The sequence below is a fragment of the Aspergillus tubingensis genome, assembly GCF_013340325.1.
Source record: "Aspergillus tubingensis WU-2223L DNA, scaffold_13, whole genome shotgun sequence".
Taxonomy (NCBI): Eukaryota; Fungi; Ascomycota; class Eurotiomycetes; order Eurotiales; family Aspergillaceae; genus Aspergillus; species Aspergillus tubingensis.
The window spans coordinates 857,903-885,487 of record NW_023336287.1 but is presented as its reverse complement, the minus strand read 5'-3'; the positions used below and the strand labels follow the sequence as shown (position 1 = coordinate 885,487).

Below are 27,585 nucleotides of genomic sequence, written 5' to 3'. Positions count from 1 at the left end.
AGCTATTGGTCTTTTGCCAAATTAATTGCGGCGGTTGCGAATGGGGAAAAAGGGAAGAATGGAAGAATTTCCTATCAATAGGGCAAGTCATGTCATCCACGATGTCTGGTTTTGATTTGTTCCAGTTTCCCCTGTTCCCCTATTTAATTTCTGATTTTTCCACCTCTGGATTATTTCTTCGTTTCCATCCGTAGTTTCTTTATTCCCCCATCGAACCCACTTCTTTCCCCTTCACTGCCTCAGGCATACATCCCCACTATAGGATTAAGAGGTCCTGAATATCGATTACTTGACCCATTGATGATTATTGACTAGGCAGAATTGTTTGGTATGGATGTTTTACTACTAGTAAGTAGTAGTATGGGTAGAGGGGAGGAGGGAGGGTAACAAATTACTACGTAGTATTGTTTGGCCTACTGAGACTTGCTCTCCAATCTGGTGGTCCTGCTCATATCCATCTGAAACGAAACTCGCTCTTATTTTTCACTATTCATGAGGCACTCAATGGGATGCGCCATTGCACACCCACAGCCAACTCTATGCTTATGCTGGCATTTGCTTCTACGAAATGGATATACTAAGTACAAACATGGAACCTGCAGAAATTGTCATGTTAATCCCCGTCCATGGACTGGCCAATTGACTAGCTCAGCAGGGTGACGTGCATTCTCCGACTACTTATTACCACCGATGCATGCGACACCTAGTCCGGCTAAATGTCCTCCGTCCTGCTTGCTGGTTTAAAGTGTAGCCGTTCATCCCTCCCCATGATGTTAAGCAGTGAAGCGCTCCGCACCAAAAGAAGAGCGGAACGATACGGTAGTGAGAGGGGAGAGGAAGCCACGTCCCGATCGTGTCCAACGTTCGAAAGTGTCTAGATAAACCCATCTGCTCTGCTTCTTTGTGTGAACCTCAATCGCCGGTACGCGGTAGAAGTCATGTTACTCGACGCCTCAAGGTGTCCAATAGTCGGTTCCTGCCACTAAGACAGCCCGGCTGGGTTCATTGTTCTTCCCCCTTTTTCTCTGCCCCGCGTTTCCCGTGCTCCTGTCAGGGAGAGTTTCAACTTTCGACTGTCTCGGCCCTTGGTCCGGTCAAATGCGTCTTGCTGGCGGCACGTGTGGCCGACGCCTCCAGTCAGCGTTCCAATGAACTAACTTCAGGCCAGTTGCCTTGGTCCACCACCTGTTTAAACACCTTCGGAAGCCCGCTTCTTCACGACGGTTTGTCTTGGATCAACTGTCTAGTCTACTGGCTTGCATATTATGTCTGAAACTCCTACTCCCTTCTCCATTCTGAGGGCCAGAATGTTGTCCCACTCTCAGCCACAACACCAACACTTGCAGTGATGATGGGGCCGATGTCCCTTGACGGATCCTTCTCACATAACGGTTTGAGTTTGTGTGGAGATGCGATAGAGCAGACTGCCACTCTCTTTCTTGGGGTGGGAAATATTGCCAGAAAATCAAATTTCAACCCAATAAGCTGGTGAGTTACGAAGTTTAAAGATAGCTCATATCGCTATGTAAAGGTGGAAGTGAGCGTAGTATTGTCGCTGCCTCGAAGTTTCGTTCCGACTCTCCTAGCCAGTCATACAACGTTGGCGCTCGCCTGTGTTTCAGTAGGTTAGGTTTTGCTTGTACGGTCTTAACCTCCCTTCGTTCAGGTGACGAAAGTTGCATGCGGGAGCTGGAGTTAGCTTAGAGATGGAAAGCAATCGTAAACTGGGCACATAACAATCCCAGCAGCTATGCTTGACATCTCAACTTGATTGGCGAGATCAACTGATATTTTTGGCTGGTGAGTACGTAGTACTCGGTATCTGCTATCTCCTAGCTGGGGACCTCCCGACTCCAATCATTCGGGAGAAGAGCTTGATAATTTTGGTCAGGGTCGTCTGCTGGCCGAAATTGGATAGGAAGACCCAGAACCCCAGAGTGGCGTAGAAGCTATTGACTCGGGTTGAGTAGCGAGAACTAACATGCACGAAAGCCAGCACGGCCAGCCACAGAGGTCATATTTCTGCAGAGGCGCGCAGCAGCTGAGCGAAACATAATATGCTCTATGATGTAGATAGTAGACGTGCAGGTTGAGTGCACATCTCTTAGTCTTGGCACAATCATACTAGTACTGGGTAGGACAAGTTTTTTTTCCAACGGTCAATCGTCGAGTCAATTTAAGTCCCCCCATCCGATGTCGGCCGATCAAACCGCCGTAAGGACCCTTGAAGTAGTAAGTTGGGTTGACATTTCTGTATCAGGATTATCGCCACTGGGAAAGATCCATTTCTATCCCAATGTTTCCCCGATATGTTAGATGGTGGATGATGGATGACATGCTGATCCAAGCCACTGGCAGCATGATGACGACGGACCAACCTATCTTGTGATTTGGGCATGTTCCTACCTCCTACTCGGAGCGAGCCAGGGGGGCGGCGGTCCGAGTGTTATCCGTGTTGAACTGGCCATGCCCCACCACCAGAGACCTCCTGGATTGCGCGCCCAGACGATACGGAGTATTTATCCAACATTACTAAAGACGTAAGGTTGAACCGTGACAGATGCCGGACTTCCCACCACTTCTTATTGGAGACAAGCACAAGCAAGACTAGACTAGTTAGTAGGTAAGAACCTCGCCGACCTTGTGATGCAGCTGCTGTCAAGGAGAGCCCGAACAGGATTATTATGATCACATGATGTGTATAATTTGGGACAGAGACACCTTGTTGGAGATCACTTTCAAGTCCAGACGTGGAAGAGTCATTGCAACAACCATGAAAGAAATATACAAAGTTTGTATATAGTTAGGGATGTGGAATGAGATGCTAATTCCCGGGGTGGATTTTCAAGACAAATCTGACTCGGGGGACCGATGGAGGTGAGATGGTGTACCCGCAAGGAGTGTGGCCGACCACCGCACGCTAGCCCCCTTTTGGATTGATTAGGAGCATACCAAGTTCCAAATTTATCCCCACGAGGACCAATGACTTTGCTGGCGCTGTTCAAATTCCGTTTGGTTCCAATGTCTTCGTTCTGTAGGAAGCTTTCAAGATCTCATTCAGACCAGTGCCATCATATGAGAATTAATGTGTAGTCTGGAGCTGATCATCAAGTCATGTTAGTTTCAACTTACTACTTGATTAGTGGGATATAATACCATTTCGAAACCCGTACCAGTGTCGTACATGTATTGTTTCCTTGCAGGACAATAGTGGTACGATACATATCCCATGTCCCTGGTCGGGGTAGATAAAGACACAACTTCAGAAAAGGGGATGAATAACTGGCAGGCTAACTTCTGTATAAATTGTACCTTTCTGAATATCTGATCTCTGGTTAAGTGCTTGAATCAGAACAAGCAGGGAGAGACAAGACATACGGTGAAGACACCGAGGAACTTTCTGAGGTCTAAAAGATAGTTGAGAGCCTCTTCCCATGGTCCGTCTGCGCCTAACTATTATCTATCTATCTACTCACCAAGGTAGTCATCAAATGATGACAACTGTAAATAACATTCCAAGGCGGGTGGGACAATTCTTTTGAGAAAAAAGGTTGACGGGCCGACGCTAATAGAAGCATAGGAATACAAGGTCCTTGCCCAGTGCACGAAATTTCCGGCTTCCGGCTACTACGGAGGGGGACTCCATATCTAAATGTTAAAAAGTCCGCGGTGGTGCAACTGGTTCACGGACTTTGTGTATTGAGCAGTCAAGGAAAGATATATTAGTTAGACTAGATTATACTACAAATGAACAGATGTTCGCGACAGAAGACATTTAAATCATCAATTTCCCTGCCTTGCCATCAGTTTTGATGCTGTCAGCAAGTCATCTGCGAGGACGAACGGGTATCATGAATGTAATATCCAGTAATGGTTACCGGAAGTACATTGCCAATACAAGTGGGACTCGAGGAAACAATACCACATGGATTCATACCTGTCAATTGAAGAACAAGTGGTTTCTATTGATAGCCAAAGTAGTGGACGGTAAATAAAAGAGGCGTAAAACAAGGACCGTTTAATCTTCACTTATTTTGCCTGCAATTTAACTACCATTTATGAAGCAGTCAAACAGATTGGAAGGTAAGACTTTAATTTTATGAGGGGGGGGGGGGAATAAAACCAAGAAAAAGCAAAGAGAATAGAGGAGGACCCTCGGTCGACTAGCGATTCAACAAGCCGAATCTTCATTGCCAACCAGAACAATGCAAATCCGTCCGATGCCCACCCTTTTTTTCTTGAACCTTTCCTAAATAGGCGGGAGACTGACGGGTTGTGTGTGCGTGTGCGGGTGGACTACTTGGGAAATACTAGCATGAGCTTGTGGTGGTGTGCGCTTTTTCTCCCAAGGTGGAGAGAACGGAGAACTCGATTCGAATTTTTTTTATTTTTTTTCTTTCCTCTCGCACCTTTCCACCTTAAGGTTTCTTTTTGTTAATTTCCTTTTTGGATTTCGTCCCACGACCGCCATCTAATTTCTGGCCTCTGGTCGATGGGGGAGGATACGTAGATAGATAGATAAATAGGATCTAGTACGGAGTTTCTATCTAGTGATGGTGATGGTGATGGTGGTGGTGGTGGTGTCCATTCCGAATGGAAGTTTGCGGATGGATTGATTGATTGATTGATTGATTGATTAGTGATTAGTTTTGTAGTGAGTTGGTTAGGAGTGATAAATGGTTTCCATTATTATTACCTAGCAACTTTTCTGGCTGGCTGCCTCTCTCTCCCTCTGAATCTGCGTTTCTTATCCCCGGGCCAGAAAAAATCATAATATCCACGCATCTCGCTTCCCTTCCCTTGCCCCCTCTCTCACTCTCGCACCCTCTTACTCGCTCCTCTTCTTTTCTTGGTCCTCCCCTCTTCCACCCCCGGTCCTCCTCAATCTCCCTGGACGTTGCACCTCTGCTACCCGACGCCTTTCTCCTCTCCCTCCTCCTTCTTACTCACTCTCACTCTCTCACTCTCTTCCTCGCCATTCTTCTTCCCTCCCTCTCCCCCTTCCCTGTCTTATTTCCCGCACCCACCCCCACGCCTTCTCCAAACCCTTTTTAAATCCCTCACGCCAGACTTTTTATTTGTCTGTCGTGCCTCCAAAGGGTGAGAAGCCGTTCGTCTCGTCCCTGTTCTGCCTCGTTCGCTCGTGGTAGAACCGTCCGGAATTTTTTTGCTCCAGGAGAACACCCATTTGCTTTGGTAAGTCTACAATTTTTTATGAATCTTACCGTCCCGAACCATTGTTATTTTTTTTTTTTTTTCTTTGGGCCCAACTCGACCATGAGACATCACTTCCATGATTTCTGGAGGAACGCAAATTCACAACTCATCCATTATATCTCACTGCATCTGCTTGGCTTTTAATCGAAGTTGGTGTCTTGCATCAATTAAAGTTCGTTGCGTCCGCACCTCATTCCTGTCATGTGAAGAGCCCGGAAGGAAAGGGGATAAGATCGAAGGCAGGGAGAAAAAAAAAAGTTCGATACCTAAGGAGTCAAATTGAGAGATCTAATAATAAGTCCGATCGATGTCATCGCTGGTCGCCATCCGCCATTTTGTCACTCCTGTGCGCTGACTCGGCCACCTGGCCCGTTTTATTTTCGGCCTCCACCTCGCTCAAGTCGCATCTTGCTTTTTTGTCAATGCCGTTCAGATTTGTTGTCGCACACAAAACATTTACTCACCCGTCATATCCAGACAGGCCTCTCTCGATTGCCTTCGAGCGGATCCATCTCCATCGCTTCAAAGCTTGACTCCGTCGTCATCGTACCACGTTCTCCTCCGGTAAACATGTCATACTACGAGCCTCAGGGTTGGCAGGCACCGGCCGCGCGCCAGGCCTCTTGGGAGCAACCTGCTCCCCCATCGCGGTCAGGTATGGATGGCAACACACCGATTCCGAAGGCGTGTATCGCTGTTCTCAATACTTACGACAATTCTTCCTCACAGGATCGAGTTCCGTTTCCCAGCGTGACGAAATCCCGGCGTTTTCTTCTCAGTTTGATGGTACGAATAGCCGTCCCCTGCCTTATTTCGCCTTGTCTGGTGCCACGACCGTCCAGTAGCGCGCAAGCATATACACTGTTAGCCGTGCCGGAATTTGTGGCCTGTTCCGTTCTGTGACAAACGTAAAATAAACGATTGGGTTGGGTGCTAACATCCATCAGAGGTCGACCGTGCTATCGATAACCTCGTCAAGAGTGGAAAGCTGTGGGCTGCACCCCGGAGGGATTCTATGCCTATGATGATGGGCCGTCCCTACCCCGACTACGGTATGATATTGCGAGATCACTTGGTTACATTCGACACGTTCTAAACTTCAGTAGCAGACCCCCGCATGGTCAACTCCATGAGCCAGCGTCATCACTCGATCAGCGAGTTCGATTCCCGGATGCATCCCAGTCCCAATGTCCAGGGCTTCTATGCCTCTCAGCGTTTCCAGGGTCGCCCCAATGAAGTAGAGCAAATGATGCAAGCGAAGCGTCGGATGGCAGCACAGCGTGAGAGGGAGCTCCGCAACTATCACCAGGAGCAACAGTACAACCGAAGTACGTGGTAGCATCTGTCTTTGGAGCCTTTTTCTGCACCTGCATCTTTCTTCCCCAATATTCCCCATACATACTTCTTGGCCCATGTGTATTTGTTGGCTTGTATATTACGTTGGGACATGGCTCCCGCTTCGAACATGGTTTTAATTCTTTTCTTCTTCTCAAAGGCCTGCTTGCCGAAATGTCTGGAAACAAATCCGATCGCTCCCTCAGCCCGGCCGCCATGAGCGAAGAAAGCCGCCGGGAACTACTCGCTCGTCAGCATAGGGCTTTATACGGCAACGACAGCCCTGCCTTCTTCCCTCCCGCCGGTCTCGCCGACGACGGTACACGTTCCGAAAGCCAGGCAGGTGGCACGCCGACTTCCTCGACCGGCGTCCGTGGTGCCTCTCCCCGCAACGTTGATCCGTTCGGTCTCGCACAAACCCCCGTTCAGGGTGGCGCGGACAGTATCAGCCAGGCTGCCGCCGGCGCTGCCTCCCTGCAGTCGCCTTCTCGTGCCAACAGCACCTCCTCCCCCAGCTCTGCCATCAACCCTGTTTTTGGCAAATACGACGGTGCCGACCAGCCTGTAACCTCGACTTCGTCTCCCGGCGGTGCTGATTCTCCTTCCTCGAGACAAGCTCCTTCCAAGTCCATGGCTGGGCCGATTGGCTCCGTTGGCCCCATCGGAACCCGTCCTCTGCCCCAGCCTCATGCGGGACAGGTCTCCAACCCAGCGCTGAACAAGCGCTCCACGACTCCCCTGCCTTCTCCCTTGGGATTCGGCTTCACTCCGGGTGATTCCGCCTCGGATCGGTCTGTTCCGTCCGTGTCGACCGCACCCAGTGCTGCGGCTGCGACCGCTGGTGTCAAGGATACCTCCGGTGGAGTTGGCCTTGGCTGGGGCAACGGCAGCGGTGTCTGGGGTTCCAAGAACGGTCTCGGCGTTCAGGCATCGGTCTGGGGTTGAAGAAGAGTGGGCGGATAACTAACATCACGCATTATCTATTCGGCATGTGTTCGCTTCGTGCAGTGGCGTTTTAAAGAGAGGGGTTTCGTTTTGATACTATTGGGAAAAGAGCATGGTACATATTCGGAAGAGGTGGTGGTGCAAGAGTACGTCTTTTGATTTTGTCTAGCGCTCCGTCACATGTGGACTGTTAATTTGGTACATGGCTGGTTTACTGACTAGGGGACTTGGTTGGCCTGTTGGTTTCTGGAGTCGGTATTCCCCATTTGGTGTGCTTTTTTGTGCTTGCATTGATGGTTTGACGCTGTGGTTTTGGTTTTTTATCTTTTTGATTTTCCATTGGTTCCTGCATCCTTTCTACTCTGCTTTTTTATCTTTCGTCATGACCGGCCACGACCTGCCAGGTTGGGGTTTGTATTTACCTTCAGGGAGGAGTGTACGTCTCGGGCTCTTGTTTCCCACTCATTCACGGGGGGTTCAGGTGTTATTCTATCATCATTCGGGTCTGGTTGCGAGTTCGGCCGAAACATGCGGGTTTTGTTCAGCAACTGGGCTTTTAGTTTGGGTATGGAAAAGGTTGATTGATTTTGTGTCTTACTGCGTTTCATGTGTTTTGGGGACATTGGCAAAAAAGGAATATTCGGGGATGCAGGCAAAACATCAAAGAGTTAACGGAGTCTGATCTCATGTTTTTATCAATGGTCATATACTATTTGCCATTTCCTCTCATCATCCCATCCTCCACATCCTCCCGTACAACACAGCACAGCACTAGGTATCAAGCCAAAGCCTCCCTAAAAAACCTCACCAGCTTCGGCCCCGACACCTCCAACCGATCATACAAATCAAAATGCCCCATCCCAGACACAACGAACAACTCCTTAGGCTCCCTGGCCAACCGCACCGCCTCCTCACTATAATGCAACGTCTCCGCCTCCTCCCCAACAATCATCAACACCGGCCTCGGCGCAATCAACCGCATGAACGCAAACGAATCATACACCACCATCCGATCATAACTCTGCAGGGGAACCCTCTGCGTTGACCGTTCATGCTTCCCCCTGCTAGTTCCATAATACTCCGCCGCTGCTTTGAAGAACGAATCCACATTTCCCCCTTCCCCTCCGTCCTGCAACACCTTCTCCGCATCAAACATCTTCGGCGCCTCCCCATCCCCAATTCTATTCCTCTCCCCAGCTGCACCCCCCAAAACCATCCCAATAACCCCCCCATCCTCCCTTAATCCCCTCCCCACCCCCCCACACCTACTCATCCCCCCCACACAAGCCGCCGACACCGTCGCCACAGCCTTAATCCGCAGATCACTCGCCGCAGCGAAACAGGCGTACCCGCCCGACGCGCAGATCCCGACGACACCGATCCGCGAGGTATCTACCCCCGGGACTGAGGTAGAGAGATACGTCACTGCGGCCTTGATGTCCTCGACGCGCTGGAAGGGGTCTTCGAGGCCGCGGGGGGTGCCTGTGCTGGAGCCTTGGTAGGCCGCGTCGAAGGTGAGGGTTGTGAAGCCGGCGAGGTGGAGGTGGGTGGCGTAGAGAGTGGTGGTTTGTTCTTTCACGCCGGTCATGGGGTGCGAGAGGATTAGGGCGGGGGTTAGGGGGGTCTCATTGGGGGTGGAGGGGGTGGGACTTGGGGGGTGGTGGTAGAGGTGGCCGGAGAGGGTGTGTGTTGCGGAGGGGAAGGTTATGGGTTTGGGTTTTGGTGTGGGTGTCATGGTAGACATTTTGGTTGAGGTGGGTGGGTAGTAAGTAGTAGTAGTAGTAGTAGTAGTAGTAGTAGTAGTAGTAGTAGTAGTGAATGGCTGGGTTGGATTGGATTGGCGTTGGTGGTGGTGACGTCCAGGTCATGTAGTAGTAGCTAGTGGTTTATATAGTTGGTTGCTGCTTCGGAGGCTGGTCGGGAAGTCCGAAGATTTTCGGGATTGGGGATTCTTGGTCGGCGCGGGTGGATGACGACGGATATAGGAGTTAGGACGGGATTTAGGATGCTGATTATTGTTTGTGGGGTCGGTGAAGTATCTATCGGTTGTTATTTTCTAAGTATGAGGAATGGGAATGGGAAAGCTGTGCGGTTGTGGTGAGTACTAGGTGTGGTGTTGGGATGATATGGAAATACAATAAATACTACTTGGTGAATTGGATACCACAACTTACTACTAGCATGTTAGCATACATCAGGTCTTTACTGTGTCTAATAGTACTACTTTAAAGACTGTTGTCATTGTTAAATGGTCGGAATACTAAACTAAAATTGAAGGTGTGTATTGATGCCAATCACTAGTACTCCGCCTCGTATATATAATATCGTAGTCCAAACATGATTGTATGCAAGCGCTGTAATCGATCATCATCATGTCGTCGTCTAACCATTCTTCTAACCTAAAGGTCTGTCTGTCACACTGGCAGGTAGCAAAGCGTCACGCTCAGAACAAGTTGTAGATATAGAGTCGCTACGACTCCGCTCAGCAGCAGCCTCGATCTTTCTGCGTGCTGTAAACAGTCCCGACACGCCACGTTCCTGGTTCCGTCCCAGCCAAGGTTTGCGTGCCTCTCCCAGCACGCGCCGCCCCAAGTAGTATATGAGCTGCCCGAGGATAATGAGGCCGAAAGCAATCGGGTACATCCAGTGGATTGTGTAGTGAAACACCCCCACCCCGATGAGAACACCCCAGAAGTTCATCGTCAGCATCGAGATGTTGAAAAATGCCGCCGATGACAGCCGGAACAGCAGCGGTACCATACAATAGAAAGAAGCCAGACACAGCGTATATCCTGTCAAGTAGATACCAACCTGGCTGTTCCAGGTCGCATTTTGGAACGAGCTGCGGTCGAAAATGCCGGCCTGGATGCCATTTATGACCATGCCGTACATGGCCATTTGACCCAGGACTTCGTACACCGGGGCCGTACTGACGAAAAACTCCTCACCCGTGTTGGCAAGTCCGTAGAATGTCGCACCCAGGAGCGCGAAGAGGTCGCCCTTGATCAGGTCCCCGCGCGAATAACCCCCCTCATCGGCCCCAGTGATACGGTCCGAAGCGATCAGGACGCCCATACCGCCAATACAGATCAGGATACCTAGCACCTGGGTGATATGATAACGCACGCGCAAGATCGTGAAGGATACGATGACCACGACCGCAATAGCCCAGAAATTTATCAGCTGGGCACTCAGCATAGTCGTATAGCGATAGGCCAGCACAATGAAATAGTTACCTTCCACGTCGCAGAAGGCCAAAAAGATATCTATTCATGCCCCACAATTAGAGTGACCTTGGGGGAAGTGTCTGGTATTTACGTATCAGCAAGACTTACATTTCCAACCGTGCTGGCGCACCATTCGTGTCCAGCCATTCAGACCGTAACGGTATATGGTATATGGGGTAAAGATAGCGTTGAGCAAAAAGTAGTTGAAGAATGTCTGAAAAGCCGGAATTGAGGTTCCCTCCCTGACTAGTAGTGTACTAAAAGTGCTACAGGCCGTGTTGGTGATAGCCAGAACCTGTCTGTGTGACAAGTTAACCATCGACCAGACCTTGGTGATTCAAGCATCTCCAACTGTAGCACTTACCCAAGAAAAAGGGTAATGTAGAACTCCTTCGTCGCAAGGTACGCAAGGACATTGTCTTGTTTTTCAACATGCGTGGCAGGCACTTCTGGTAGGTAGTCGGCACTCCGAGAAGCTTCTAATATTGGATCAACTTGCTCGGGGGATTGAGCTACAGGCATGTAATTAGCGGGTGGTGGAGAGGATCTCTGAGCGGCAAGCCGAGCAGCCCTGGTATCGGACATCTCTGATAAGAGATACAAAAAATTGAGTTTTTGAGCCGGACAAGACTTGAGACTGACGTGGTTCTAGGAACCACTGGGTGGCTTTATGGCTAAGACGAGCGCAAAGCCCCCAAAGTCGCTCGTCTATGGCGATGACCAATCCGGTGACAACCTAAGAGAAGCGAAGAGTTATCGAGATATAAGTGCCAGGTAGAAGATACTGCTGAAGCTGGAAGTAGATCGATCCAACGTCAAGGGTAAAGCCGAGGTCAAGGCGGGGAACATTCCTTAGGTAAGACAACCGTGGATCGGATCTCGCCACTATCCCTTTTGAAGTATGATATGCCAGGTCGCTTCTGCAGCTACCCTGTGAATTTGTGATACCATTGAGAGCGAGCCAAGGTTGGTTACAGATGGCTCAGTATTTGATAATCCAATCGTGGGATTCAATGATCCGAAGATAGATAGCTCACCGCAATACCATAAGCACCTAATGTCTTAATGTACTTGGTGCTGCAAGATGGTTCAGGCAGGAATAATAACTAGGACGGCTCAATGGAATATATATATATATATATATATATACACAGCAAGAGCATTAAAGAATCGATATAGTAGACGGACAAAGCCTACACACGATGGTAATGAGGGTAGAAGTTATCGCCTGGTGAAGGCACGATTTTACTGTAAGAGGAAAAAGATCAGGTGATACATGTCCTAAAAGGGAAAGAAGCGGAAGCGGCTTCTAGAAAAGTGCCCGTTCCAGTCAAGTCACACCCCAGCAAGAATGGCAGCTGCTGCGCATCAAAGCTCCCTCGGATATGCTGGGTGGTTCAGATTTTGGGCCATTCTGGGCAGCCCTCGAGCTTGAAGCAGGCACTAAATTCGCGATGTGGGCTCGAATCAAAGCCAAGTGGAGACCCTCCGAGCATTTCGTTCCATTGCAGTTTCAACTTTGACAGCTTGCATTGCGATAGCCTAGTCATTGTATGCGCATCATCATTGGGAGCGTTAATCATTGGCAAAATCATATTCATGTAGGTATTGAATATTTAGGCATTTTGTTCGAAACGACTCTATGAAGGGTATACAATCATGATTCTGATCGAAGTACAAGGACAGGAGAAGTGATTGCATGGGCAACCACCAATTGCCTTAACCCCATCTAACGCCACAGAAAAAGCAGCGTTACACATAGCAAGTGTGTAGAGAACCCACAAATAGCGGTCAATCGGTCATGGACTATAATATCTCTCCCAATGAAGTATTTCGATACACTTCTTGCATGGCCGATGCATACAAAGTGCTGCAAAACGGATAGAGTATTGTAAGATACGTGCGTCCTACTAGACTTACAGAGGCGTTTGTGGAAGAGAATGGGGGAATGCCAAAGAGAAGCTGTGTACAAATAAACACGGCAGCTTTCAAGCGGACCCCTAAGTATTAGCTCTTGCGTGAAGTGATAGCAGGACACTTATGCGTAGATCTCTTCATGTGTGACGACTCGATGCTTAGCCATCGCATGGGATTCTCGAGATAGCAGGAAATAAGGACATACTATCATCGTTATTTACTCCGATGGATTAGCGAGGCATGATGGATAGCTGTCGCCCGGGAATAGCGGGTACTGAAAAGCAGGTGACGAGCGCGTCGTTGCACAGATCAGGCAGAATTGGAAGTGGTTCGGTCGATGCCCAACATGGAGATGCTCTGACGTTTCGTGATTATTACTAGTTTCCATGAACTCTGACATTGAAGAGGGATCTCAAACGAGTTGCTGAGGCTGCCCATGCGGGTTGTGGGGGGAGACGAACAAAAGCATTGTGATGGTTCATGAAACGGTGATGCCCATTAGTTATTGTCCATGCATGGAGATTTTACATAGTTACCTTACAATCGGCGGTGGGACGGGCCCAGGCAAAATGACAAGAGACGTGGAGACTGGAGACCGACTGGGCCAGACTTTGTTTGGTTCGGGAGGAAAAGGATTATAATTAGAAACTCCAAGCTCCGAAGGCCGGGGGAGGTATGACAATGATGGCTACTGAGGGTTATCACTTGAGAGTTGAGACCCTCGGTGTATAGGCTGATTTGTATCTACACTGTGTACAGTAATTGTCTACATTAATTTTAATATTATTATAAGTTTTTGTAGGGTACAAAATTGTCAGACAGAGTGGACCTGACATTTAACGACCCCTGAAACATTCTGAGATTTGTTAAGCTTTCTGGAATCCAACCAACTTTACCTGACATATAGAAAGGCTATTTAAAATCCTCTAGAAATATAATAGTAGTAGTTTAGTACGTAGTAGATACTCCCCAGATATGTATACGGCGGGAGCACGTCATTTGTAACCAGTTGACTCCCCCCCTGGTTGACGCTGGTTCCCTTCGGTCGCTTCCCTGCAGATCCCCGTCTCGCGCGTCTTCGGCTCGTCTCCTTTCTTCAGGACATCTTTAACTACTATAAACTATAAGTTAGTAGTTAGTAGTGGCTGTGACTAACTATCATGAACAACTCTTGAATAGCATTATCGCATTGCTTTGCCGAGTCACATCAGCTGGAGACGCCTAGCTCTCTAGCTTGTTCGCAAGAAGATCGTTCCAAGTCCGATTCCTCCGAAAGCGCTGCTGGCTGGTGTCCCCGGCGTCCAAAGCAAGCAACAAGCAACCAAAATCCTTTCTCCCAGTGGCTTCCTAATCTCCGGTCGCGTGTGCTGGGTGAATCTTGTAGCGCGTCGGCACCAAACGCAAAGAACGGATAAGAGACAGAAAAAGTGCCAAAAAGATAGCATAGAGACAACAGCGCCAACCACAGCCGAGGCCGTCAGGTGGTCCCGACCCCAAAGTTCAGGATCATCATCCATCATCGCATCCGCAAAAAGCAGCGCCAGAGCAGAGCAGAAGCAAGAGCAAAAGCAGCCAAAAAGCACAACCTTCATCCGTCCATCCATCCATTGTGCTTTCCCTCGCACACCCAACATCACCCGAACTTATTCTTCTTCTTCTTATTATTATTTTTTCCCTTGCCCCATCCATTCTCATTTGAGTTCCCATTCTTTTCCATCCTTTCCAACCTACCTCTTCCCCCCTCCTAAGTAGGGCCTCTTCGTCATCTTTGACTTAAGCTCTTCGCAAGTCTTTTACATCATTCTTCCCCTTCCCTCCGACCAAACTTCCGAACTTTCAAACTTCCAAACAACAACCCGCGCCCCCCCTCTACCTCCACCCTTCCCTTCATTCCTCTTCTTCTTCCCTTCTTCTATTCCTTTTTTTAATTTTAACCCTTTGCCTTTGTTCCCCACTTTCCTTCCCTTTCCGCCCCCGAAACCAAACCAAACCAACCTAACCTTTCTCCCCCCCTCCTCCTCCCTCGTCCAATCTGGACCAAGCCGCGGTCCGTCTTATCATTCCGCCTTCTCGGGGCTCTCCTCGCGCCGGTGCACACTCGTTCCTGAGTTGTCCCGGAGTGACGAGACGCCACCTCGCCATTCTGCCGGACCATGGCGTTGGAGGTGCAACCACCCAGCGATCGCAAGCGGGTGAAAGTTTACGAACTCAAAGATAATGACTGGTTTGATCGCGGGACGGGTTTTTGTACAGGGCAGATCCTCGATGTGAGTCCCGGTCGCCGCCCATGTGTCTGGCCGCAGCGCGATCTCCGTCGCCGCTCCTCGGGCGCAAACATTGCGGCTCTCAGGCGCGCGTGCCTCAATTCAGCTGGCTGTCGCTAACACTCTCCTCTCTGTTCCCAGGATGAACCGCGGATATTCGTCGAGTCGGAGGATGAGCCTAATCGTGTGCTCCTGGAGACCAAAATCTCCAAGGATGACGGCTATCAGAAACAACAAGGTCCGCTGCCCCTTACGCCTTTTGCTGCATCGCACGCAGCGAGCGAGATCGCAGAATGCGAGCTGACATTTCCGCGACGTGATCTAGAAACGTTAATAGTATGGACCGAGCCAAATGGGACGGACATGGCGCTGAGTTTCCAGGAAGCGGAAGGGTGCGCTGTGATCTGGTAAGACTTGCACATGCCATCCAGGAGCTTTGCGGCAATGAATCCAATCGATCGCTGACGGCGATATAGGAACTTTGTGACTAGCGTACAGCAGCATCTGTTGAACCTGGCGCCAGGAGGTTCGTCTTTTCCTATTGTTCGCTTACATCGCTGTTCTGGTTGCCGTTGCTGACCAATTTCACGTCTGGTGCTCCAGAAGATGCTCTGTCGGACGAGATCGAAAGCTACCAGTCAATCATGCTGCCTCCACCCGAACTCGGAAACCTGCCGGAAATCGATCATGTTATGAGGGCCGCTAGCATTACCCAGGCCGGACGTGATGCGCTATCGAAATTCGTCATCCGAGAAGAGTACATCCCCAAGCTTATCCCGTTAGTCACGATGGCCGAGGATCTTGAGAGTCTCTCCGATCTACATCGCCTGTGCAATATCATGAAGTCGCTCATCCTTCTCAACGACAACACCATCATCGAGACAGTAGTTACAGATCCTATCATCCTTGGCGTGGTGGGAGCATTGGAATGTGCGTATACTGGTATCCTCCGGACTGACCGTGTTGCTGACGGATTTCAGACGACCCCGAGTTTCCACACCACAAAGCGAACCACCGGCAATACCTTGCAGACAAGTCGCGCTACAAGGAAGTTGTACCTATCAAGGATCCCTTAATTCGCCGCAAAATCAGCTACACATGGCGCTTGCAGTATCTCAAGGATGTGGTCTTGGCTCGCATTCTAGATGACCCGACTTTCTCGGTTCTCAATTCCTTGATCTTCTTCAATCAGGTCGAGATCGTCAACCACATTCAGGCAAATGGACCCTTTTTGAAGGAATTATTTTCGGTCTTCGACCCAAGAAGCGCGGACACCAAACGCAAGGAGGACGCAGTCCAGTTTCTCCACCAATGCGCTGTCATCGCAAAGAATTTGCAGGCGCCGGCGCGTGCCAATCTCTTTGCGAACTTTATCAACCATGGCCTGTTTGCCGTCATTGCTTTCGCCATCAAACACCCCAAACCGGCTCTGCGTACGACTGGAATTGATATTCTAGTGGCACTTCTTGACCACGACCCCGTAATGATGCGTGGCTATATGCTGAAAGCTGTCAACGAGAAGAAGACACCCTTGACCGACACGTTGATTGATTTGCTGCATACCGAGAACGACTTGGGGGTCAAGAACCAACTCGCAGATGCCGTCAAAGTTCTACTGGATCCCCAGATTCCTTTGCAAGATACCATGGGCCGGGCGGGGCCTGAGAATTACAACAAACCGCGTCCGAATATCCTCTCTGATGCCTTTGTTCAGAACCATTTCGATGAATCCGCGAGGCGGTTATTCTGGCCGCTGAAACGACTCGAACATGATGACCACCGTATGTTTTCACAGAAAATTCATCCAGGTATCTGACGATGACTAACTGCCTTGTGATCTCTTTAGTTCGGAACTTAAGCTTCCAGGATGTGGCGCTGTATTCCCATCTTGTTGATATCTTAACGTTCTTTGTCCGCCAACACCTATACCGGAGTCGGAATGTCATTCAAAACGAATCCCTTGCCCCTCGAATCGCTCAATTACTCACGGTACCCCACAAGCACCTTAAGCTGAGTAAGTTGTCCCTGTAACCAGATCATCAGCATGGGAAATATTCTAATAGTGCTGTGTTCTCAGCTGCGTTGAGGTTTTTCCGTGCTTTGACTAGTCTTCAAGACACGTTCTACCAGGCTCTGATGACCCATAACAACATCTTCGGGCTCATTCTGGACATTGTTTATGAGACTATGCCCCGTGATAACCTCCTGAACTCGGCCTGTCTCGAACTATTCGAAGCGATTCGATGCGAGAACATGAAACCGTTTGTTCTCCACGTAGTGGAGAAGTATGGCGAAAAAATCAGAAACATCACCTACGTGGACACATTCCAGAGCTTGATTCTACGCTACGAGCAAATGCAGGGCTACGGTGCTGAACCGGAGTCGACCCTCATGTCGCATGAGGAGGCGATGCCTTCCCGAAGGATGCAAGCCGGCGGCCAGCGTTGGCAAGGTGTTGGGGAGATGGATGCTGCCGAGGAGGAGTATTTCAACACCTCTGATGATGAAGAGGTAAGGCGCTTGATCCAGCAGGGTCTCCTTCCGGAATCGGCTAACCATGGATATCAGTGGCAGCAGGAGAGTAGGCAGACCGCATCAGATGCTGCCCGAATGCAGAATGGCGCTGCGTCGCCCATCGTCAAACCGCTCGTCGATTACCCGGATGATGACGACGAGGACGATGCGATGGACACAAAACCAGAACCCAGCGATGGACAAGCGCCACAGAACCAGGAACAACCGCAGCAAGATGGCCCGGAACATGATGCTGCTGCCGGCTCACCCGCAGACTCGCCGTCCACTCCGGTCTCGACGCCTCAAACGCCACCCGAACGGTTGTCGGAAAAGCGTCGGCGCGAGGAGGAAGACGATGATGAGCTGATGAAGCTCACAGCTGGGCCTAAACGAAGAAGTTCAACCAGCGCCGGCCCCGGCACTGCCGGAATGGTGCGGAGGAAGCGAAGTGTATCGATTGGCTCGCTCTCCGCCAACGACAAGGGGGCAGCGCTGGGGACCCTCAACAGCAGTGCACCACCGAAGAGAATCGCGATCAACCTTAGCTCGGCTACGATCAAGGCGTCTGACCCAGGCTCGACCGATTCTGGAGCTGACCATGCGAGCAACGAGAAAGAAAATCGAGATGACAACCACAGCGGTGATGGTGGCTAATTGGAATCCGCCTCGTCTTGTTTGATGCCTTGATAGCTCTTGTGTCGAGCAACCGTCTTTTACATTTGCTGCAAGCATCGTTCGCGTTTCGTCAGAGTAACAGGATCTTTCCTTGCTTGTTTTTACGACAGCCTCCTAGATACCAGATGAAGTGATGTGTTTTTCTTTTCCCCTGCCCTTGTGAGCCGGACGTATTCTGTTGTACGATCGATCTCATTGTGCTGTTCCTTCTGCATCCTTGCTATTTTCATCTTTCCTTTTAGATATCATGTATTACGGACTCAGCTCTGCGGCGAGATCTTTTCTGTTCCGATTATACCTTAGCCCAACTATCAGATGGGCACGATGTACATCTACTCGCATTCTCTGCCACCTCTTTTCTTTTTTCTTGTCCTGCTCGCTTGTCCGGAGTTTCCGGTGCTGTTGCGGTTCTTCTCACGCATATGATGGGGCGCTTTCAGCCGTACAATCAAGGGCCACCAGGGATCTCGTTTTACATGGACACTGTTATTTCGCGCGTGATAGTGATCAGTTCAGCTTGGCATTCGGGATGATTGATGATTGTGGAATGGCGCGAGCACACCGTTGTCTCCATCGTTTAGCCACATTTGTGGTTCAAGGAGCCCTGGATAGGAGCATAGTCTAGCTGGAGGACACTGAAATGCATTCTCGAGGAAGACCGACTTGCACATACTATGTTGCCGCAGTCTAATCTGACCCGATCTCTTCGATGCAAACAACCGACCTGCCCACTGTAGTTAGCTGAGCACTTGTAGGGTAGCGCTACTGTCCGTGCGTCTGGATGGAACGGCTTCTGGATAGAACGAATGATCGGCATGCGGGTCCCGAATCCACCGGGTGTTTTATCCCGGGAAACTCTCTTTCCTTCCACCCTGGATCGGCCAACTCAATATCTACTTACAACAATTCTCCCCTAATCGTAGGTAACTACAGAGTAGGCTACACCCCGCATCGTGCAGACAGGCCATGGCCCCTTCACTGCAACCCCATGTCACCCCCGACAGCTTCTTCCACACAACCTCGCCGCCACGACCAACCCTACCTACCAATCCACCCCCAGCCCCAATTATAGTCTATTTTATATCCGGAAACCCAGGTCTCATCTCCTACTACTACCCCTTCTTCACCTTCCTATCCGACAAACTCCAATCCCTCAGCAGCAGCAGCAGCGAAGAGAAGAAAGACCACCATCAATTCTACATCCACGGCCACAGCCTAGCAGGCTTCGAAGTCCAGCCTCAGTCTCCCCTTCCCACGCATTACCACAATGTGGAAGACCAGATCCAGTTCATCCAGCACAAGCTCGACTCCTTCGTGCAAGCCACTACGACTACGCAACCATCTACTGCTAGGCGGCCCCGCGTCATCATCATGGGCCATTCCGTGGGCACCTACATCGCCATGGAAGTGATCCGGCGTCATCGCGAACGCCAAACATCTGCCCACTCCAATTCTTCTATTACTGACTTCGACATCATCGGCGGCGTGATGCTCTTCCCGACTGTCATGGATATTGCCAGTTCGCCTTCGGGGAAGAAGTTGACTGTACATCATCTCCTCCCATATCACAGCCCTCACCTTGATAAATCAATACTTACCAACAATATAGACTCTATTATCACTCATCCCCCACCTCGCACTAATCGTCTCCATCTTCGCCCGCATCCTCACCACCTTTCTACCAGACTTCGCCCTCCGTGCACTTATCAAGCTATTCATGGCTGATCCGCCATCCCAGGCTGTCGATACTACCTGCGCTTTTTTGAAGAGTAAGAGGGGCGTGAGGCAGGCTTTGTATGTTGCCCTTAGCTACCCTTCCCCTTCCCCTTCCCCTTCCCCTATCCCCCTAGAAAAGACAACAATTAACGCTCAAATGAAAAAGACACATGGCCGCCGATGAAATGCGCACCATCACGACGGATAAATGGAGTGATGATGTTTGGGGGATAGCTTCCTCCTCTTCCTCTTCCTCCTCCGGAGGAAATGCAGACGACAAGCTGACAGCTTCTCGGATGTTCTTCTACTTCGGACGAAATGATCATTGGGTTGCGGAGAAGACGAGGGAGGAGATTATCCAGGCTAAGGCTACGGCTAAGAGTAGTAGTATGGTGGGCAGGGGGAAGGGAGGGACGGGTCCGACTATGGTGGTTTGTGAGGATGGGTTGCCGCATGCGTTTTGTTTACGTGAGTATTCTTTCTTTTTCCTCTGGTTTTTGATAGGGGGATTTTCCTTCTGCTGTTGGGGTGCAGGTTTGCTAATCTGGTGAATGTGTGTGTATAGGTCATAGTGAAGTTACGGCGGGGAAGGTTGCGGGGATGGTTATGGATATTATTGATGGGTGAGGTAGTTCCAAGGTCTATGTGATGGGGGAATGGTGTAGATATTTAGATGTTTTTTTTTTTTTTTATGTATATTGCTATCATACTGTCAACTAAGCGAAGGATGAATTATGGGTATCTAACGTGTCTAACATCTGGAAGGCGAAACAAAAGACAACGGCAAGTAGCCTCGCGCTATTGACCCCCCTGATACGCTAGTCCAGCCCTCCGGAACAAATCCCCAAGAACATCCTGCTGTGGAGGATTTGGATTTGCGCCTACGCCAGGCATCGCCGCAGCCGGCGGGTGCTGCTGCTGCTGCTGCTGCCACTCGTTCGGCGCAAACTGATGTGCCCGGACACTCCACTCATCATCCTGCGTCCGTTGTTGTCCAAAGAGATCCTTGAGCGAGATCTGCCGACCCATCGGTACACTTGACTGCACCTCTTCTAGCGGAGGGGCGGTCGCCGACGCCACAGCAGCAGCGACATGCAGACCGTTCTGCTGCGCGGCTTCAAAACGTTCGCGCGCGAGCTTCATACTCTGTCCGGCGTGGGTTGCGCATTCACGAATCATTTGGGCGTTGATGGTACGCGTCTCGGCGGTTGAGTTAGGCGGAGGCTCCGAGTAGATCCAGAGACCGTAGATGCGGACATTGGTGCCGTCGTTAGCACCCGGCTTGGTGGATCCGTTCGCGCCATTGATACCATTGCTGTTGTTTGCTCCTACTCCTTCCGTCTCTGGGCTGTAGTCCGATTTCAGGATGATGTAGTCTTCGGTGATTTCGACGTTCTCGCCGTCAGAGAGGAGGAGATCGAAGTTGTTCAGACCTCGTCGGTTGAGGACAAAGACACTGTACCGCTCCTCGCCTAGGGGGCCTTGAGTGAGTTGACAGACGAATAAGGAGCCTTCAATGCCGTTCTTTTCCCATTGTCGGGAGCTTGGGCTGAAGATGTAGACGACGGCGTATTGGGCGAGAGAGAGAATGTTGGTGATGGAGGGGTTATGGCGGCGCAGGACGGAGAGGTTGAGCTCCTCGTTGGAGCGGAGCGGAGGAGGCATAGAAGGTTCTTGGGGATCTTGCAGTTGCTGAGTATCGGAGAGGTAGTTGTGAAAGTCGGAGTCGTAGTCGGAGGGTTGGGCGATGCCTTGGCTGGGATGACGACGGTGGTTGTGATTGTTGTTTGGACGGCGGGGCTTGCGGCCTGTCATTATGCAGGATGCCTGAACTCTAAGAGAAGAAAAGAGGAGAGGATAGGGGAGAAATAAGAGTGAAACTGAGGGAGATAAAGAGGACGGGGAAGAGGGGAAGCTGGAGCTATAGCAAGCTGGAGGAAGAGGGAGAGAAGGAAGATGCAGGATAACGTCGAAGCACAGCTGGTGCTCTGTTCGGGAAGCGGTCGGGACCCCCGCGCGGTCTGGACTCGCCGTGCCAAACGACTGGAACTGTCCTCATCATCACCTCCATCACCACTTCCTCTGCTACGATTCCCTCTCCTTATCATTTCAATTGACCGGTCGGCTCCTCTTGTACATGTCCGCGGCGGATTTGCGATCGGTCGCCCTGCGCTTAGCCTCATCAATCCCGGCGTCATAGTATCCTCCGTCGGGACCCTTGCGTGCATCATCACCTCCCTCCGTTACATCCGATCGGCTTCTGGGATAGCAGGACCTCTACTACCTACAGTACCTCCAACTCGTCCATTACGATAGTCCCAGCAAGGCAGATCATCAACTGCGCGAAAGAAAACCCTCTCCTACCCTCTGCACCGTGTGACTGCCCCTCCAGGTGAATTCTTAGCCGCCGGTCCTCCTACCCCATAAGTCTATACGCACTTAGGGATATATTTATAAAACGTCGAGATAATTTTTCTGGGTCTTCTCGGCGTGCTACAGTCAGCGATTTCCCCAATATGGCTTCGGGCTCAGCGCAGCCCGCATCGCAGCCTTCGTCCTCGAGTGATTCCTCCAGTAGCAACGACCCCTCTCCCGATCCGTCGGTCGATCCCTCTTCGCTCCCGCAGGCTGTAAAGGCAAGGAAGGCTGAATATACCCATCAACAGACGATCCGTGTGAAAGTCGGCACCTGGAATGTCGCTGCCATTCCGGGCACCGAGAATGACATTGGGAAATGGTTCATACAGCGGGAAGGCGTATGCGAGCAAATATCCGGGCTTCGGGTCTCTGACTCGCAAGAGCAAGCTAGTGTGAGGAATAATGAGCCTGGAAATGGTGGAAGCCTAGCCGAGTTTGCGCCGGACAAGATCGGCCTTTACGTCCTGGGGTTACAGGAGATCGTGGATGTCTCGTCGCCTGCGGAGGCCTTGAGACCCTTTGTTGACCCAGCACCGTCGAACCGCTGGAAAGCAGCGGTCCAGAAAGCACTGCCAGAAGGCTATAAGCTTATTGCAGAGACTCAGCTGGTGGGCTTGCTTCAATTGGTATATGCGGCACCTTTCCTCGCCGATCAAGTGTCGTTCGTTAGCTGCACCAGTGTGGGCACGGGCCTGTTGGGATATATGGGCAACAAAGGTGCTGTTACAACTCGATTAATGTTGGGCGAAACGACATGCGTGGTCTTCGTGAACTGTCACTTGGCGGCTGGATCCGACAAGAATAGTCTAGAACGACGGAATTGGGATGCCTCACAAATTGTCGGTCGGACGAAGTTTGAGCCCATCGACCCAAATGTAGCGCTTCGCGAAGAACCCGTCAAGAGCATAGGGAAGGAGGACTTTGCATTTTGGTTTGGAGATCTCAACTATCGCCTGGAGGATATCCCAGGTGGTGACGTGCGACAAGTCCTAGCCCGGCATACAGCAAATGACTACGATGATAGACATCAATCCCAGACTGGACCGAAGGACAGCACTACATCGCTGGAGGGCACGGATGAAGCGCAGAAGCAGGACACAGACAGCCCCCTCCCAGCTGTTTCGGACGAGGATGTGGATCCTCACACCGACCCAGCGTCTCTGCAAACCACCATATCGTCACTACTGCCCCATGACCAGCTTCGAATGCAGCAGGATAAGCGAAAAGCTTTCCATGATGGTTGGCGGGAGGGCCCGATCACTTTCCTACCCACGTACAAGTATGACGTGGGAAGTGTTGCTAGGTTTGACACAAGCGAGAAAAACCGAGGTCCCAGTTGGTGTGATCGGATACTGTATCGGACTCGCCAGGACAGGATGCGATACGAAAGACTGGCCAAAGAAGCTGCGGAAGCCAGAAAACGCGACGAAGAAATGAAAGCCCGGGGCTTGGATAAGGCAGTGGCGGACGATAGCGTCTTGTTTGATTATGACCCCGACGTCGACGGAGCGGACAGTGTGGAGGAATACGATCCAGATAAAGATTCCAACGGTGACGCCTCATTAGATCTGGACGACGATGCGGATAACTCACTGCAGCTTGAGTACTATGTATCGCATCAAGGCATCCTCTCCTCTGATCATAAGCCCTTAGCCGCAGCATTTACGTTGACATACGACTCGGTGGATCCGCAGTTGAAAGCCAAGGTACACCAGGAGGTGGTTCGGGAGCTGGATAAGGCGGAAAACGAATCTCGGCCTGGACTCACAGTTGTGGTGGACCACCATGGCAGTCAACCCACAAGTGAAGACCCCAATGCCGTGAACTTTGGTGACGTCCCCTTCGATGTGCCTGTCACCCGTACACTGACGGTCGCAAACACCAGCGGCGTGCCAGCAACTTTCACCCTAGAAAAGCCGGAGCAAGATGTCTCAAACCACACGCCATCCTGGCTGGACTACCGTATCGACCAACCACATCACTCCGACTCGGAGTCCGGCTCAAACCAGAAACCGCCGTCTCATGAGTGTACCCTGCATCCCGGGGAGATTGCCAACATTGAGGTCACAGCATGCGTTCGAGACATCGAACTGACTCGTTTACTGAACAGCGGGAAACTGAGTCTAGAGGAAATTCTCGTCCTTCGGGTTGCGCAGGGCCGAGATCACTTCATCTCCGCTTACGGCAAATGGCTGCCCACCTGTTTTGGCCGCTCACTACAGGAGCTAACCGTCATGCCTGAATCAGGTGCACGCAGCCTGGTCCCAGCCAAGGCACCCCAAGACCAGAAAGACACCCCAGGCGTGCCTTTGTCGGCCCCTCGGGAACTGTTTCGATTGACCGAGGCCATATCCGAGATATCAGAACGTGCCATTGCCGAGTGGAGCATGACCAGGAGTGAGGCGGAAGAAGATACACCACCATGGATGCGAGAGACCTCTGGGTTCGGATGGCCCTTCGAGCCCGAGTCCTGGACTCTCCGCGATCAAGATGAACGATCCCATCTATTATCGCGTGCTCGCGAAGCACTCGACACCAACAAGGACTTCAACTCAGTGTTTGCCCCAGAGGTAACTTCACTCCAACGTCTCGAAATCCTCAGCGAAACACTTCTCGCATTCCTCGGGTCCCTGAAGGACGGTATTGTCACTGCCGCCGTCTGGCAAGACCTCGACCAACAACTCCTCACTCGCGAAAAAACCAAACAACCCCCCTTATCCTGGGAAGACTCGCAGGCCTGGGTCCTCGAAAGCCTCGCCTTCTCCCCCGTCCACAGCGTCTCCTTCACCTTCGTCACGTTCATGTTAGCCCGCATTGCCAACGAAGTCGCCCCTGCATCCTCCATCCCCAACAACACCAACACCAACACCCGCGGCCCCACGCCCAACCTTCTAATCTCATCATCTGGCAACGAACCCCAACCAAACACAACCACCCAGAAGAACCCACCAGAAGATACACCCCAGCCCGGTCCTGCCCCCGCCGCCTTCATCCGCCGTAAAACACGCACCTTCACCTCATCCATCTCAAGCATAGCAACCGAACAATCCTCACTCAATTCTACCCCCAGTCCAATGGCCATCCGTCGTCAAGCCGTGGAAACCGCTCTGGCATCCATATTCTCATCCGTCCTCATATCATCGGACATTACTGTCCCATCAAAGGAGAAAGATCGGCGTGCGCTAGAGGAAAGGAAACGGGGGATCGTTGAGCCGTTTTTGAAGACGATTGGGGTTGATAATAAGGGGCCTTCCGGGGGTGGTATTTCCTGAGAAAGGAGAGGAGAGGAAAGATGATAGGATTATAGTGGATGGTTGTTGTTTTTGTGTGTTACTACTCGTTATTATATATATATGTAGGTGTGTATGTATATTTATAGAACTTTTCTCTTCGTATCGGACTTCTGTTTCTGGACGGGTTTAGTTTGTTTGTTTATACTAGTCAGTAACGGTAGTAGTTGTGCTGAATGGTTATATTCTACTGTCAGTTTGGGCTGGTGGTAGTAGTTGAATTAGAGGTACACAGATACTAGCTGATGTCATTAGTACGTACTATATAGTATCGGATTAAGTAGATGCGGTCGAAGATTTGGAGACAATAGACTCCAAAACAGCGCATAGTAATTTGCCATTGACTGTCTACAAGCCATCTCGGTCTACTATTATGACTCCAATTCAACCAACAGTTCTCATCTTCGAATAGACGTAGTTAAGACTTATAGTTCCAAAGAGGGCAAATCCAAGGAAACAATAGAAGCGAAAAGGGACCCATAGTCCGTCTTCTATAATCTAGGTATATAGTTATGATCGGCCAGATGCAACGCCGGTTACAAGAATTATTGAATTTCTTTGATCTGACCAAGGGCCCGGGCATCTTTTCGCTCCTCTTCCGAAATTGGCCGTGCTGTCTTCTTCGCCAATCGTGGTTTGCTGTGTGGTGTTTTCTCTTTCGTGGGGTGAGGTATTGGAGAAGATTTTGAGAACAGTATGCCTTTGATATAACGCAAGCAGCTTCTCGACATGTGCAATGGGAGAGTGACAATGGACATGAAGGCCTGCACAGGCAGTAAAAAGGCAGCGTAAATGCCATTGACTATCATAAGAAAAGTTCCCTGTGGCCGTTGAATGCTTGTTCTATGGGCTGTTGCCGCTAAGGAGAAGGCGTCGTGCATCTGGGTTTCCAGGGCTTGGAGACGAGAATCCGTTTGGTAGGCAGAAACGGCGGTCCGTTTTTCATGCCTTCGTACGGCCCGATTCAGCGCATCAATGTCTGCTTGGAAGGTCTTCCGCACTTCTGCAGCCGTTTGCGTGATTGCCGATTGAAACGTTTCCAGATCTTGCGTATGTGGCTGCGCCTGATCCACGGTACTGGCTGACAGACGTGCTGCAGCAGTCTCCGCTACGTGGGCTTCGAGCTCCTCAAGGCGCTTCGCAATATCATGCACATCTATTCTGTCTGATTCGTCTTCCGACGACAATGTGACAACTCGCTGGAGGTGGAGCGTTCGCGCCTGTACCATTCTTAGAAGATGGGAGACGGGCCGGATCTCCGACGCCAGCAGGAATATCGTCAGGTTGTAGTTGGACACGAGTCCTTCCGAAGGGCGCGACAACTTGGATCTGATGGCGTGTAGAATCCATGTCCCAATTACTGGGAATACGAAGCAAGACACAAGAGCTATGATTTCGTGGATCTGTAGCTCCCTACTGGCTGCTGCTGCCGCAGCACTATCACGGAGCTTTTGGCCATCACTCTCAGTGGCTTCTCCTTGGTCTCCCTGCGAGGATTGAGGGCCGTCGGCTTCTGATCGAAATGGCGAATCCGTCGCGTCAAAAAACCTATCTGCATGGCGGATGGCTTGTGCGGAGCGATACCAGTCCCTAGATGGAAATTGGCTTAGCATGTGACGTATGGGGATAGGGAGCGCGTGCCCTTACCACGGCAATCGAACGGACCAATTCAAGAAGACGGCTGCGAGAATTAGAAGGGTGACGTCGGTGACCACGGCACTTCCGTTCTGGAAAAAGATTCCGGCAACCGCAGGCAATAAAGCGAGGCCCAAGGGTGCTGAATGCCAATGTGATTCTTCATTTGTCAGGTTCACGTCATTTCTCTTGGCCGCACGTGGGAAAAGTATGTCGTCTGTGGATGACCGAATTGAGTTCCGCGCCTCAGATACTGTGTCGGACAAGGTGGAATTGCGACGTTGATTTCGCAGGTTGGCGGTACCCTCTGCAAAGGTCGCAGATCGGCCTGCACCGCGGTGACGGAGCGTCATGGACTCTCGGGGATGGACGCGGGGGCTGCGATCCTCGGAGGGAGACAGGGATGGACGAGCAAGCTCTGGCATGACACAA

General features: G+C 50.8%; 8 protein-coding genes across 8 annotated transcripts; 4 read left to right on the top strand and 4 right to left on the bottom strand.

Annotated features, from left to right (window-relative positions):
* Positions 1-5,787: 5,787 nt before the first annotated feature.
* On the top strand, positions 5,788-7,497 carry AtWU_10588 (uncharacterized protein; the record flags this gene model as incomplete). The annotated part of the gene is made up of 5 exons (XM_035505692.1): positions 5,788-5,872; positions 5,947-6,003; positions 6,165-6,269; positions 6,324-6,545; positions 6,713-7,497. 5 exons carry the CDS (start codon positions 5,788-5,790, stop codon positions 7,495-7,497), a joined length of 1,254 nt encoding a protein of 417 aa, XP_035361585.1.
* A 778-nt stretch (positions 7,498-8,275) lies between these two features.
* On the bottom strand, positions 8,276-9,241 carry AtWU_10587 (alpha/beta hydrolase; the record flags this gene model as incomplete). Its single annotated transcript, XM_035505691.1, has 1 exon — positions 8,276-9,241. One exon carries the CDS (start codon positions 9,239-9,241, stop codon positions 8,276-8,278), a length of 966 nt encoding a protein of 321 aa, XP_035361584.1.
* Positions 9,242-9,891: 650 nt separating this feature from the next.
* AtWU_10586 (DUF914 domain membrane protein) lies at positions 9,892-11,309 on the bottom strand (the record flags this gene model as incomplete). Its single annotated transcript, XM_035505690.1, has 3 exons — positions 9,892-10,763; positions 10,833-11,023; positions 11,089-11,309. 3 exons carry the CDS (start codon positions 11,307-11,309, stop codon positions 9,892-9,894), a joined length of 1,284 nt encoding a protein of 427 aa, XP_035361583.1.
* A 3,485-nt stretch (positions 11,310-14,794) lies between these two features.
* On the top strand, positions 14,795-18,073 carry AtWU_10585 (SMEK family protein; the record flags this gene model as incomplete). Its single annotated transcript, XM_035505689.1, has 9 exons — positions 14,795-14,908; positions 15,047-15,143; positions 15,231-15,312; positions 15,382-15,431; positions 15,509-15,835; positions 15,886-16,686; positions 16,752-16,919; positions 16,983-17,416; positions 17,474-18,073. The coding sequence occupies 9 exons, from the start codon at positions 14,795-14,797 to the stop codon at positions 18,071-18,073; spliced, it is 2,673 nt and encodes an 890-aa protein (XP_035361582.1).
* Positions 18,074-19,060: 987 nt separating this feature from the next.
* On the top strand, positions 19,061-20,437 carry AtWU_10584 (bifunctional triacylglycerol lipase/ester hydrolase; the record flags this gene model as incomplete). Its single annotated transcript, XM_035505688.1, has 4 exons — positions 19,061-19,639; positions 19,704-19,888; positions 19,977-20,278; positions 20,376-20,437. The coding sequence occupies 4 exons, from the start codon at positions 19,061-19,063 to the stop codon at positions 20,435-20,437; spliced, it is 1,128 nt and encodes a 375-aa protein (XP_035361581.1).
* A 171-nt stretch (positions 20,438-20,608) lies between these two features.
* AtWU_10583 (Dcp1 family protein) lies at positions 20,609-21,625 on the bottom strand (the record flags this gene model as incomplete). Its single annotated transcript, XM_035505687.1, has 1 exon — positions 20,609-21,625. One exon carries the CDS (start codon positions 21,623-21,625, stop codon positions 20,609-20,611), a length of 1,017 nt encoding a protein of 338 aa, XP_035361580.1.
* Positions 21,626-22,326: 701 nt separating this feature from the next.
* On the top strand, positions 22,327-25,500 carry AtWU_10582 (phosphatase family protein; the record flags this gene model as incomplete). Its single annotated transcript, XM_035505686.1, has 1 exon — positions 22,327-25,500. One exon carries the CDS (start codon positions 22,327-22,329, stop codon positions 25,498-25,500), a length of 3,174 nt encoding a protein of 1,057 aa, XP_035361579.1.
* Positions 25,501-26,063: 563 nt separating this feature from the next.
* Positions 26,064-27,578, bottom strand: AtWU_10581 (uncharacterized protein; the record flags this gene model as incomplete). The annotated part of the gene is made up of 2 exons (XM_035505685.1): positions 26,064-27,108; positions 27,166-27,578. 2 exons carry the CDS (start codon positions 27,576-27,578, stop codon positions 26,064-26,066), a joined length of 1,458 nt encoding a protein of 485 aa, XP_035361578.1.
* Between the last annotated feature and the right edge of the window lie 7 nt (positions 27,579-27,585).